General features: G+C 50.6%; 3 protein-coding genes across 6 annotated transcripts in view; 1 reads left to right on the forward strand and 2 right to left on the reverse strand.

Moving 5' to 3' along the window:
• The window catches only part of IL11RA (interleukin 11 receptor subunit alpha), an 11,220-nt gene extending 7,619 nt beyond the window's left edge, over positions 1–3,601 (forward strand). For all 4 annotated transcript variants that reach the window (XM_045289315.1, XM_045289316.1, XM_045289318.1 and 1 more), the window contains exons 9-13: positions 1,820–2,033; positions 2,228–2,344; positions 2,445–2,541; positions 2,784–2,866; positions 3,199–3,601. In XM_045289315.1, coding sequence (XP_045145250.1) covers positions 1,820–2,033; positions 2,228–2,344; positions 2,445–2,541; positions 2,784–2,866; positions 3,199–3,215 — 528 coding nt within the window. In that variant the 3' untranslated portion in view covers positions 3,216–3,601. The remainder of the gene's footprint in view (positions 1–1,819; positions 2,034–2,227; positions 2,345–2,444; positions 2,542–2,783; positions 2,867–3,198) is intronic.
• A 153-nt stretch (positions 3,602–3,754) lies between these two features.
• On the reverse strand, positions 3,755–4,316 carry CCL27 (C-C motif chemokine ligand 27). Its single transcript, XM_004712429.2, has 3 exons — positions 4,247–4,316; positions 3,976–4,108; positions 3,755–3,842 (listed from the first exon to the last, which is right to left on the reverse strand). Exons 1-3 carry the CDS (start codon positions 4,314–4,316, stop codon positions 3,755–3,757), a joined length of 291 nt encoding a protein of 96 aa, XP_004712486.2.
• A 6,247-nt stretch (positions 4,317–10,563) lies between these two features.
• LOC115869391 overlaps positions 10,564–11,372 on the reverse strand; it is a 14,332-nt gene continuing 13,523 nt past the window's right edge. The window contains exons 2-3 of the mRNA XM_045289377.1: positions 11,256–11,365; positions 10,564–11,107 (exon numbers count right to left, since the gene is read on the reverse strand). Of these exons, the coding sequence (XP_045145312.1) occupies positions 10,951–11,107; positions 11,256–11,365 (267 nt within the window). The 3' untranslated portion in view covers positions 10,564–10,950. The remainder of the gene's footprint in view (positions 11,108–11,255; positions 11,366–11,372) is intronic.

Consider the following 11,372-nt stretch of genomic DNA (forward strand, 5'->3'; position numbering starts at 1 on the left):
GCCCCGCTCCAATGCCATTGAGGAGATTCAGACTCATAGTGACCCTAGAAGACAGAGTAGAACTGCACCTCCATGTGAACCTCCCAGAAACCAAGCTCACTGCCATCGAGTAGATGCCAACTCAGAGCCCCCATGTAGGACAGGGCAGAACTGCCCCGGTGTATACGGAATTCTCTCAATCGAGTTCCTGAGACTGTAACTCTTTAGAGGAGGAAGCCCTGTCTTTCTCCCAAGGTGTGGCTGATGGAATTGTTTTCCTTGTTTATTTAAGTGGCCATTAATTATGTTCCCAGTGTCTGCAGATTTGCAAGCAATCATTCTTACGGAAAAGGCTAATAGCATTAAACAAGTTTATTTTCTCTGGATATATTTCTTTTACTGCAGCAAAAATGTTTTAATTAGCTCCCCATTGGTAAACAACTTTCCTTTCCCAGCTAACAAAAGATCCACTTGGAAGCATCCTTTCTTCATAACTTCATTTTATCTTTGGGAAGGACTTCCGCTATCATGAGATATTACATTTAAAATGTCCCAATTTTTCTTATCATTGCTTTTCTGGGAATGCTTAGTTTGCCAAGGTCAGTGTATATGGAATTCTCTCAACCGAGCTATGGTGTAGCTGCTTAACAAACATAATCCTTTGCTGTATGATTCCATGACAAGATAGTGTCCACACCACTGCAGAACCAACTTAAAAGCACACAAGTCTACTTCCCTCTTCTTTTCTAATTTGGCATGTTGGTTATGTTCTGTTCCCTCAGAGTTCAACCAGAGATCTGGAGCCAGTGAGAGACCTATATATTAAGAGATTTCTTAGGAAATCAACTTACATGTTTGTAAGGAACCAACTTACACGATTTGTCCTTGAGTTTCTTTTGGAGTATTTTTAGTGATTACTGACAGGCTTACAGTACATACTTTTAACTTATTACAGCCTACTTTAAAATAATTTTATGCTTACTTCACACAGAGCGTAAGCCTCTTTAAACATTGTACTTCCATTTCCTCTATTTTTTTACATTCTTATTTTATTGCTACCTACTTATTTTATTTACTTTTTAACAAGTCATTTTATTGGGGGCTCTTATAGCTCTTATAACAATTCATACATCAATTGTATCAAGCACATTTGTACATATGTTGCCATCATCATTTCCAAAACATTTTTCTCTCTACTTGAGCCCTTGGTATCAGCTCTTCATTTTCCCCCTCCCTCTCCCACCCTTGTGAACCCTTGATAATTTAAAAATTATTTTTATTTTCATATTTTACACCATCTGCTGTCTCCCTTTACCCCCATTTCTGTTGTTTGTCCCCTGGCAGAACTCCTATCTTAACCCATAGCAGTGGCTTAAAAAATAAACCCAAAAAACCTTTCTAGGAAGATGAAGGCGTGTGCCTTTCACCCTAAAGTACCTTGTGAAGTCAACACTCCCGTGCCCAGCTGAGGCCGGTAGTAGCGCCCTACCTCTGGAAACCATTGGCTGGTAATGGGCATGGGGAGTGGCTGCCTCAGATAATAATCTGCCTGCCAGGAATTCATTCCTATTTTCAAAGAAACTGAGGTGCAGAGAAGCCCAAGGTCACTCGGGAAGCAGTACAGGGAAGAATTGAACCCAGGCAGTCTGAGGCCACAGCCTGTGGGGCCACTATAGGACAGCTGTAGGCCTGACTCCCCCAGCCACCCCACGTCAGGCCCAGATCAGCTCACAGGAGAGCTCAGGGAGGAAGGGGAGCTCCTTACAGACTGGGGTTGGGGGGCTGGTAGACTTTGTGTTTACAACCTAGATAATGGGCCCATGGCCATCTTCACGCTCAGGTGGAGGTGGTCGGGCTGGAAGAGGTGATCACGGACGCCGTGCCTGGGCTGCCTCACGTCGTGAGGGTCAGTTCTCGGGACTTTCTGGATGCTGGCACGTGGAGTGCCTGGAGTCCTGAGGTCTGGGGGATGCCAAGCACCGCTGAGCAATTGAGCCTAGAGCCAGGACAGAGGATCTCTCCCACAGCATCTAGCAGTAGGCCCCCTGCTTCAGGTGAGTAGGACTGTGGGCCACGTCCCACCCCTGTAAGCACAGTGACAGCCCCATCCTGATGTAAGCCTCCTGCTCTGCCCCGCCCCGGCCCGAAGTGCCCCAATGTCCAATTCAGGTCTCAGTCTCAGCCAGCAGGACCTGGCCCCCACCCCTGCTTCGAATGTGGCCGGTCCTCAAATCTGCCCTGTCTTTAGGGCATTTCTCAAAGGAGATACTGACTGCAGGCCAGCCATCAGCAGAGGACCAGTCATCACAGGTGGACAGCCTCACTTCCCCATGTCCTTCCCACCACCTGGACCAGCAGCCTCTTGGTGAGCTTGGCAGACGGGCAAAGGGAAGGCCCAGAGAGAAGGGGACACCGAGTTTGGGCAGCTTGATCTCACGGTTGCCCATGGGATTTACTCCCCTTAGACCACAGCATCCCGGTGGAGCAGGTGGCCGTGCTGCTGTCCCTGGGACTTCTCTCTTTCCTGGGACTGGTGGCTGGGGCCCTAATCCTGGGGCTCTGGTAAGTGTTTACCTTTGGCCTCTCAGCCTCAGATTCCCAAAGATGACCTGCTGCCTATAGGCCACCCCCATTCAGGCCTTCCCACTGGTTTCCCAGTGAACCTTGTCCGATCTTGGAGCCACTGCTCCGCCCCAAGTGTGTGATTCTCCCAATGCCTCTCCTAACCTTTAACGAACAAACCCTTTGGAGACCAGCGAGATGCCCACATGGGCAGAGAGATAAGCTACCTTTTTATGCTCCAGGCTGAGGCTGAGACTGGGCCGGAAGGATGGAGCCCCAAAGCGTGGATTCTTGGGCTTGATCAGTCCGGTGGACAAGCTTACAAGTGAGTAAGACCTGCAGCGGGTTTGGGCTTGGAGACCGGTGACCCCATTGTGAGCAGGCATGGCCCAGGAGCTGGCTGGCCTAACCTTCTCAGGGTGCCAGATATCAGAGTTGGGCCTCCTTGTCCTCCTGGTGCTACCTGGGGCTTTTCACCCCTGGCTTCCTGGGCTCGGGTCCCGCTCAGGATATTGAGGTTCATATTGGATTCCCCTCCCCTGGATAGTCATCCTGATTCTCTGGTGTCTTGGATCCGAGTTAGGTCCCTTCCCTCAGGGTGTCTGGGCCAACAGCTGGTCCTAGTCCCTCCCCCGATGTATCTCCTGTGTCTTCCAGGAGCCTCAGACCTGTAGAGGACCTGGTGGGCATCAGTTGCTTCCGCCTGTAACTGTACTGGTGCAGATGGACGGACGGACAGTAGAATCCCAGGCAGGACAGTCCATCCCCGCTGTGCGCTGGGAGTGGGAGCTGGAAGTTCTCTGTGAGACCCTGGATTCCGAACTTGCCAGTTGGTGGATGTCTGGACCTGATTCCATCCTGAAGCTGGAGGTCCAATCTGAGGACATGTGTGTCCGTGTGCATGTCTGCCCATGTGTGACCACGTGTATGAGAAGCAGGGAATATGTGTTTTCTGCATGTATGTATGTAGTGCCTGAGGAGTGTGTGTGGGTCCTAGACCCTTGGCCTTGCCCCCAATGGGGTGTGGAGGTGCGAATAAAGGAGTTCTGTTTGTTGTTAAGTTTCCCAGCTCCAGATTCAAGGCGCACCGCACTACATAGAACTGGGAGAACCACGAGCGAGCCCATTGTTCACTGTTGCTTTATTGTTTTGGTGCTTGTGGCCCTTGGTTCATTTCCCTCAGGAGCTCCAAGTTCACATTGGGCAGAGTCCCCTAGCGCTTCCTCCCTTGGTGCTCCAACCACCGTGCTAGGCTGCGGTTCTGAGGGTGGACACAGATGCTTCGGTGAGCCAAGTGCAGCCTGGGAAGGGAAAGGCCCGGTCAAGGTTTGAGGATGGGGTCAGGGTACAGGCCAGATGAAAAGCTGTCAGTGTCAGAAATAGGGGTTGGAGCTGGAGTTGGGACTGAGAGCAGAATCAGGGGTCAGAGCTCACACAAAGGCCTGGAGGTAACAGTCCCTGTCAGCTTCCTGCAGTGCTATGTGGAGGACCTTCTTCAGCAGCTCGTTTGGGAGGGGCCCTCGATAGAGCTGAGTGCAGCAGGCCGTGCTGGGTGGCATGAGCAGTGCTGTGAAGCATGATGGGGCCCGCACATTCAGAGGTGTCCTGACTCAGAGAGCACTCCCTGCAGAGCTATGGAGGCTGGACATCCAGACCCCCTTCATCAATCCCACTCATGCAAACCCCCAGATCCCCAAGCACTCACTTGCTCTGGGGTCTGGGCTGAGCAGCAACAGTAGCAGCAGCAGGCCACCAGTGGGTATGGTCCCTTTCATGCTGTTTCGTCTGGAAAGTTCTTCCTCATTCTTCTTTCCCCCCCTCCCTTTTATGTGTGGCTCTAGGTGAGTCAGAGGCAGGTGGGGATGTCCCTGTTGATCCTGTGCTCACTTCTGGGCCCTAATTGTTGGCCTAGGGCCACAGATCTCATCTCTCTGGGACTTCCCTTTCCTGTGGGCTCCTAAAGTGCTGGCCAGACAAGCCAAGGAGAGGGCTGGTTCATGAATTAGGAATTGGTGGTACAGTGAGTGCGTAAGGGTAGCCCAAGATCCCCGGTGGCAGACATTCACACTCCTCAACCCCTCGCCACACGTTCATAGTCAGACCCTGGTCGCTTACTCAGCTCACAAAGCCATACTGGTGGGCAGACACCCACAGGCAGAGCTGTCCACACCCAGTTACATGGACGCTCACACAGTTGTGTTTTTGACGTCATCCATCACACTCACAATCATCCCAGGGCACGAAGATTCCAACGGAGGAGGTTGAGAATGGGTGGGAGCCGAGGGGCAGACCAGCACTAACTTGCCTTTAAGTGCTTTCACACACTGCTAACTCCCCCTCCTGCTTCCTCTCCTTGTCTGCTGGCCTTATGAGGAGAAATGGATGGGAATGGGTGCTTAGGGCAGGACTTTCTGGCTGAGGAGGTGTCTTGGGTGGGCCCAGGCACAGTCGGAGTAGAACTGGATAAAGGTCCCTTTGGTGAGGTGGGGGGTACCTTGGGGAGGGTGAGTTGGGGCCTGCTTTCTCTAGAGAGATAAGAGTGAAGGGTGCGGTGGATAAAAGGGCAGATAAGCGAAGCGAAAAACTCGCGTGCCAGGTTGCTGATGTCAAAACAGGTAAAGGTCCAAGAGATCTTACCTTCCAGTTTTGCCCAGTCCTGCCTCAGGAATGCCACTCTCTTGCCAACCGGAGGGGGGTTTTCATCGCCTAAAACAGGCCTTGTCTGCCTCCTGGAGAACCGGGCTCCATCCCCGATTGAAACATCAGACTCAAGAGCTCAATGAACTTCGTTTTGTTCTACTTCCAGCCTTTCTACTGTGGGCCTTGGAGGACGGGCCCAGCCTCTCCCAGGTCCAATATCTTCATGCTCAGCTCAGCTCTCAGCCCCCTCTTCCGGCTTGTCTTAGCTCCCTACTGCTATGAGAACAGAGAGACCAGCAGTGGGTGGCTTTAACAAGCAGACCCTGATTGTCTCACACTTTAGGAAGCTAGAAGGTCCCAATTCAGAGCATTGGCTCTAACTCTTGTTGAGTCCGTTCCAACTCACAGTGACCCGGGTCCAACAGAACGAACGCTGGCCCGACGTCCTCAGTGACATCCTTGCTCTTCAGTACTCGCTTAAAAAAATGATTTTATCGGGGGCTCATACTACTCTTATCACAATCCATACATCCATCCATTATGTCAAGCACATTTGTACGTTCGTTGCCCTCATCATTCTCAAAACATTTGTTCTCCACTTAAGCCCTTGGCATCAGCTCCTCATTTTTCCCCTCCTTCCCCACTCCCCACTTGATAATTATCATGGACCCTTGATAATTTATAAATTACTATTATATTGTCATGCCTTATACTGCCTGATGTCTCCCTTCACTCACTTTTCTGTTGTCCATCCCCCAGGGAGGAGGTTAGATGTAGATCCTTGTAATCGGTTCCCCTGTTGACCTTTAGGCGTGTTTTCTGGTTGAGTCTGATGGGGGTGCCACACCCTGGCCCCTGTCTACTTTTGGTATCCCTGGGGATTTCTTTGCTTTGCTCCCCTTGCTACTATGTTCCATGCCCTTACCATTTCGCCCCAGTGTGGTGGGGTCAAATCGGGCACAATTCCTGCACTGTGACTCCAGTGTTGACCCTCGTAGCAATATGGGTCAGCGAGGGACATCTTGTCTCGTGGTGGGGCTGGTCCTATGGTCGTCTCTGTGCGTTGGCTGTCTGAGCAGGAATATCGTCCTCGGGGCTTGGTGGACCAGGAGGTGTTCCACTCTCTCTCCTTCCCTTTGTTTGCTCCTGTGCGCTCTGATCATACTCACCCCTTTCCCTGAGCTGTAGCTTCAGTGCTGTCCTCTGAAGTGCATTCTTCTGGGAGGGGAGTGGGGGTGTCTACATAGTCGGGATTGGGGCCGGGTCCCCAGCTCTTCAGTACGCTAAAGAGATCTTGTGCCACAGATTTACCCAATGCAATGAATCATTTGGTCACTTGACTGCTTTTTCTCCATATGCGTTCATTGCGGATCCAAACAAGATAAAATCCTTGACAACACCCGTCCTTGATCTGTTTTTTGTGATGTTACTCATTGGTCCAGTCAGGAGGATTTGGGTTATCTCTACACGGAGTCATAAGTCCAAATCCCAGGTTGCAGTCCTTGATCTGCAAGAACTTCAAGCCCTCCTCACATTAAACCAGCCAGGTCGCGTCATCTGCACCTTGCAGGTTGTTAGTAATAAGCCTTTCTCAAATCCTGATACCACATGCTTCTTATATAGTTCAGTTTCTCTATTTACCCAGCATACAGATTGAGTAAGTATGGTGAGAGGATACAACCCTGAATTGACTTTAGAGCAAGGCGAAGATCCCTCTCTCTTCAGCTTCTATCCTATTTCACTGCTTGTTTTCTTGTTTAATCTGCTATTTTATGTCAATATAAAATATTGAGAATACAGATAGCAAGACAGGCCAGTTCAAGAATTTCTACACGTACCGTCTAGTGACATCAATTATTCGTTGTGCGGCCATTCTCCCCCTCATTCTGAGTTATTCCTCCTCCACTGGCATAGTCATTGCTCCTTAAAAATCATTTGAGTTGCTATTGTCACTTTGATCTCATCTAGATCATTCTTAAAAGACCATCATGCTCGAGGCAAGCATTAAAAAAGTTTTTTTTTGAGGCATTTTAAAATAGTTAAGCTAAACTATTGTTTGGTTTTAAGACGATGTCAGGGAATATTTCTGGCTTAAAGTTTAAAGATTATTTCAGGGCAATCGTTTTAGGAGTTCATCCAACTTTCATAGCTCCAGAAAATCTAGAGTCCATGAGAATTTGAAATTCTAGCCTGTATTTCTCTCCCTTTGCATCAGGATTCTTTTATGGACTCTTGGTCAAAATGTTCAGTAATGATATCTGGGTACCACCTAGCTCTTCTGGTCTCATGGCAAAGAAAGCAATCTTCATGGACACTCGTAGTCACACATTTCATATCCTCCTCCTGTTTTTGACTCTCCTATCTCTATTGCTCCAGGTGAATAGAGATGCTGTGTCTTGGATGGCCACTGGCCAACAAAGCTAGTTTCACTACCCCCTTTCAAATATTGCAGGACAGTGAATTATCTAGTATGGGTCTTCTAACCATAGTCCTTGTTACCCCCACAGAGTGACGTTTTCTTGATGGGTGAGGGAAGACACTGATAGAATTTGGTTGTGAGTGATTATAAACAGGGGCAGTTGCTGATTGGCATCTTGTTGGATATAAAATGAGTCGTTTCAGATGCAGGAAGGGAATGGGGATCTCACTACCAGTAAGAGATATGAGCCAAGAGATATGTGCATTCTCTGGACCCTAGATCACTACACGTTGAACATCCTTGATCCCAGAGACAGCTTTGATACCAAAGAAGGGGCAGAGAAGTGGTAGCTGCAGAGCATGGGGCAGAGTAGGGGACTTCCCAGCCCACCAAACAATAAAGCCCAGTGCCTTCAGCAGGAAGCTCCTTTGAGGGGGCTAGCTCTTTGTTAACCCTAAGAGCTAGAACTGAGAGCCTTTGTGCTGGTGCTTAAGGTGGCACGGGCACACCTTGTGGGCATTTATTGGCAGCCCTCAAAGAGCTATGCAACACTGCGAGAGAAGAGCAGTTTGGATTGAAAAGTGAAAGAGCAGAGAGACCAGCCTGTGGGCATGACTGAGAAGAGGCTATCCCACAATGGTGAGTAATGCCCATGAGTTTGGAATGGCCATTGCAATGAATGGTGGAACTCAGTGCACTTTGGGGAGGATAGCTGATATTGGAATTGGGAGTGGGGAGCACCTCTGCCCGAGAGGAACCCTATCTCTGGTGTTGCTGAGATGCTGACGGTGAGGTGAGTCTGACTTTCCTTCTCCCTTGTCAAGCTAGAGGAGGCCAGATATCATTCCCCACGTCATTTCATTCTTTTCTGGAAACAATCCCGTTTTTTTAGGTGAAAATTTACAGAATGAATTATACACATTGCTTTGTGACACTGGTTAGTGTGCACCATGTGCCATCATTCTCATGATTTCCATTCCACAGATCCAGCTCGTCCCCCCCACTCCACCCCAGACCCTCTGCCTTTCCCTCTTTGCTTTTGGGTTTATGTTGAGGTTTCGGTCTCATCTAGTTAACTGTTTAAGGGACACATCACTTACAGTGATAGTTTGTTTTATAATCCAGTCTGTTGTTTGGCTGAAAGGTGACCTCTTGGATTGATGCAGTTCTCCTCGGACTCTGGTCCTAAGCCTTCAAATTCCAGCTTCTATTATTGCCAGAGAAGTCGGTGAACTGTGCCCCCTTGCTTTTTGATCTTAAAAGGGATTCATTTCAGGAACGCACACCTTATAATAAGATAAATTCATTAATGTCACACAGGAAACCCATTCCAGTGTTGATTAGGGCTACAGAAACCCAGCCAAACCCACTGTGATCAAGTTGATTTCAACTCATAGCAGTCTAATGGGAGTGGCTGGTGAGTTTGAAATGCACACCTTTGGGTTTACTGCTCCAGGCTTAACCCCCTGCACCACCAGGGCTCATTAACCATAGGTATCAGTTAGGACTGACAAAACATATGTTTTTTTGGGACACAATTCCGATCCATAACACTGCCCAATACAAAACCCCTATACCCCCTCATCCTGTCCTTTCCAGGAAGCTGGGAACTAGCTAAGATGGGGTGGGGTACACGGGTGTGCTGCTATAATTAGTACCACTGGCACCTTGAATTCCCCACTCTGGGTCTGGGGATTTCAATCCCCCGGGGTCTGCTCTATTGGAAACAGAAGCAGTCATCATCCAGTCCTTATCTGGGTGATGAGGAATGCCTTCTGCAGCCGTCTGTTCTGTGGCCAGCCACCCTCTAGGGGGCAGGCCTGGCCTTGGGAAGGGGATCCCCAACTTCCCTAGGCATCCTTTTTGCTTCCCTGCTGCTTTACTCATCAGGAGGGACTTCAGCCCTAAGAGTGGAGCCCATTCCCCTTCAGGCTCAACAAACAGCCCCAGCCTCTCTTCCTTCCTGCCCAGGGTGAAGCTTAGATTTTCTGATAGTGACCTTTGAGGTGTGGGCCTAGGGTTGGACAAAGAACTCCACATTGTAAGGCAATGGCTCAAGAGCTCAGGTGTTTTCTCAAAAAGTAGCCACAACCCATTGGTTGCTCATTTTGAGCTACTGGTACCAGAGGTCTTAGGTTCTAACCCTCACCAGGCTGGGCTTGTGCCCCAAAGCTGGGGTACAAACATGGAGGAAACTGCTGAAATACCGTATCTCAGCACAGATCTCCACCTGCTAAGCTGCATGCCACACACATCAGTCCAGAGACCTGGGAAGCCAGGAAGCAATTTCTTCCCGGTCTGTACCTATCTCCCACTTTGGTTTCTGGAAAGATCAGGCTATCCAGTCTCCTCTGGAGGTCTCCCCACATAACCTGCCAGTGGCCTCCCCAGGTTGTAGTCAGCTTTCTCCTTAGTCGGAATCCAAGCTCTCTCTGTAATGTAGTTTGCTGGTGTTCTTTCTGGCCCCAGGATCATTCATTCTTAACTACCTAAGCAGGGCCACCTAGCAGCCCCAGTGGATCTCAAGCTGATTTTTGGTATTTTTTTTTTGGGGGGGTGGACACAAGACAGAAGGAGTGCTAGTGGGAGTGGTCTTTAGAATCTCCCAGGAAATAGCAAGAACTTCTAAGGGGGCTGATGCCAAGTATCTCTCAACCCAAGGTCTGGCTGAGAAGCCAGAAGTTGGGGTATTAACAGTAGGAATGCCTTCTACCCCCACATAGTCCCCATTCCGTATTATGGCAGATTGAGAGAGACCATGTCTAGGAATCCTCCTCTCTCACTGTCAGCTACTTCCTCCAACTGCCAGCTTCAAATAAATGTCCTGGCATCCTCGATTAGAAAGAAAAGATTCTTCAGCCTCATGGCAAATCCTGCCGGGAGAGAGGTGGGAGCCAGGTTAGAGAAGGGGGAACGCATCGGTGTGGGGTTAAGGTCTGAAAGAACACCAGGCCAGGCCAATGCTAGTTCACTCCATAACGTTTACTCACAGTGCTGGGGAGTAGGGGTACTGGTGGTGGGGAGAGGGCGGCCACTGGCAGTAACAGGCACTGATGAGGGGCCCTGTAGTGGGTTCCACGTGGGGCTGATAACAGAAAAGCCAGTAGTCCCCACCCCACCGGTAATTCCGCGGGAAAAAGAGGAGGCTTCTGTAACTATTCCCAGCATCAGAAACACACGGGGCCGTTCTGCTTCGTTGCTTTGAGTCAGATTGACTCGATGGCAGTAGGCTTTGACTCACATGGGCACCCTACTAGGGAGGGAGGAGACTCTCAGGACATGGAGTCAGTGTAGACGGGGGCTCGGCTCAAATGGAGGCGGGAGGGCAGTCCGGGGTGGGGAGCGTCAGTTTAAATCTTTAATGCCTGCGCAGTCTGGGCAGCAGCTGAGGGGGTGCGGCGGGGGAGGCCGCGGCCCGAGGGCTGGGGAACCGGGCCCAGGCCGCTCGACAGACAGCTCATCAGGCCCCGCAGAGGCTCCAGCTTCTGCTCCCGGGGGTGCGCCGAGCTGTGGGGCAACCGGACAACGACGGCATAAGGCGGGGGGGCGAGAGCCTCTCCTCGCGGGCTGCCCCCCTCCCTCCCGGCCATCGGTCCTCCAACCCCGAGCCTCCTCCAGGCTGCCGGCCCGTCCGCGGCCTCGCAGCGCCCCTCACCTCCGCTCCCTCCGCCACATGCGCAGCCAGGGGAAAAAGTAGAAGCAGCCCCAGTAGATCCTGCAGGGAAGACAGAGCGGGGACCGGGCGGGGCGGGGCCGACTCCACGGCTCCGCC

The sequence above is a fragment of the Echinops telfairi genome, unplaced genomic scaffold, assembly GCF_000313985.2.
Source record: "Echinops telfairi isolate 266 unplaced genomic scaffold, ASM31398v2 ScPeMD7_25;HRSCAF=90, whole genome shotgun sequence".
NCBI classification, from domain to species: Eukaryota; Metazoa; Chordata; class Mammalia; order Afrosoricida; family Tenrecidae; genus Echinops; species Echinops telfairi.

Bases quoted from the DNA above. Each gene is read 5' to 3' on its own strand.
- CCL27 (XM_004712429.2), bottom strand. From the start codon at position 4,316: ATGAAAGGGACCATACCCACTGGTGGCCTGCTGCTGCTACTGTTGCTG. The intron at 4,109-4,246 runs GTGAGTGCTTGG...CATGCTTCACAG, and splicing joins CAGCCCAGACCCCAGAGCAA to CACTGCTCATGCCACCCAGC. The intron at 3,843-3,975 runs GTGAGCTCTGAC...TTCCCTTCCCAG, and splicing joins TGTTACCTCCAGGCCTTTGT to GCTGCACTTGGCTCACCGAA.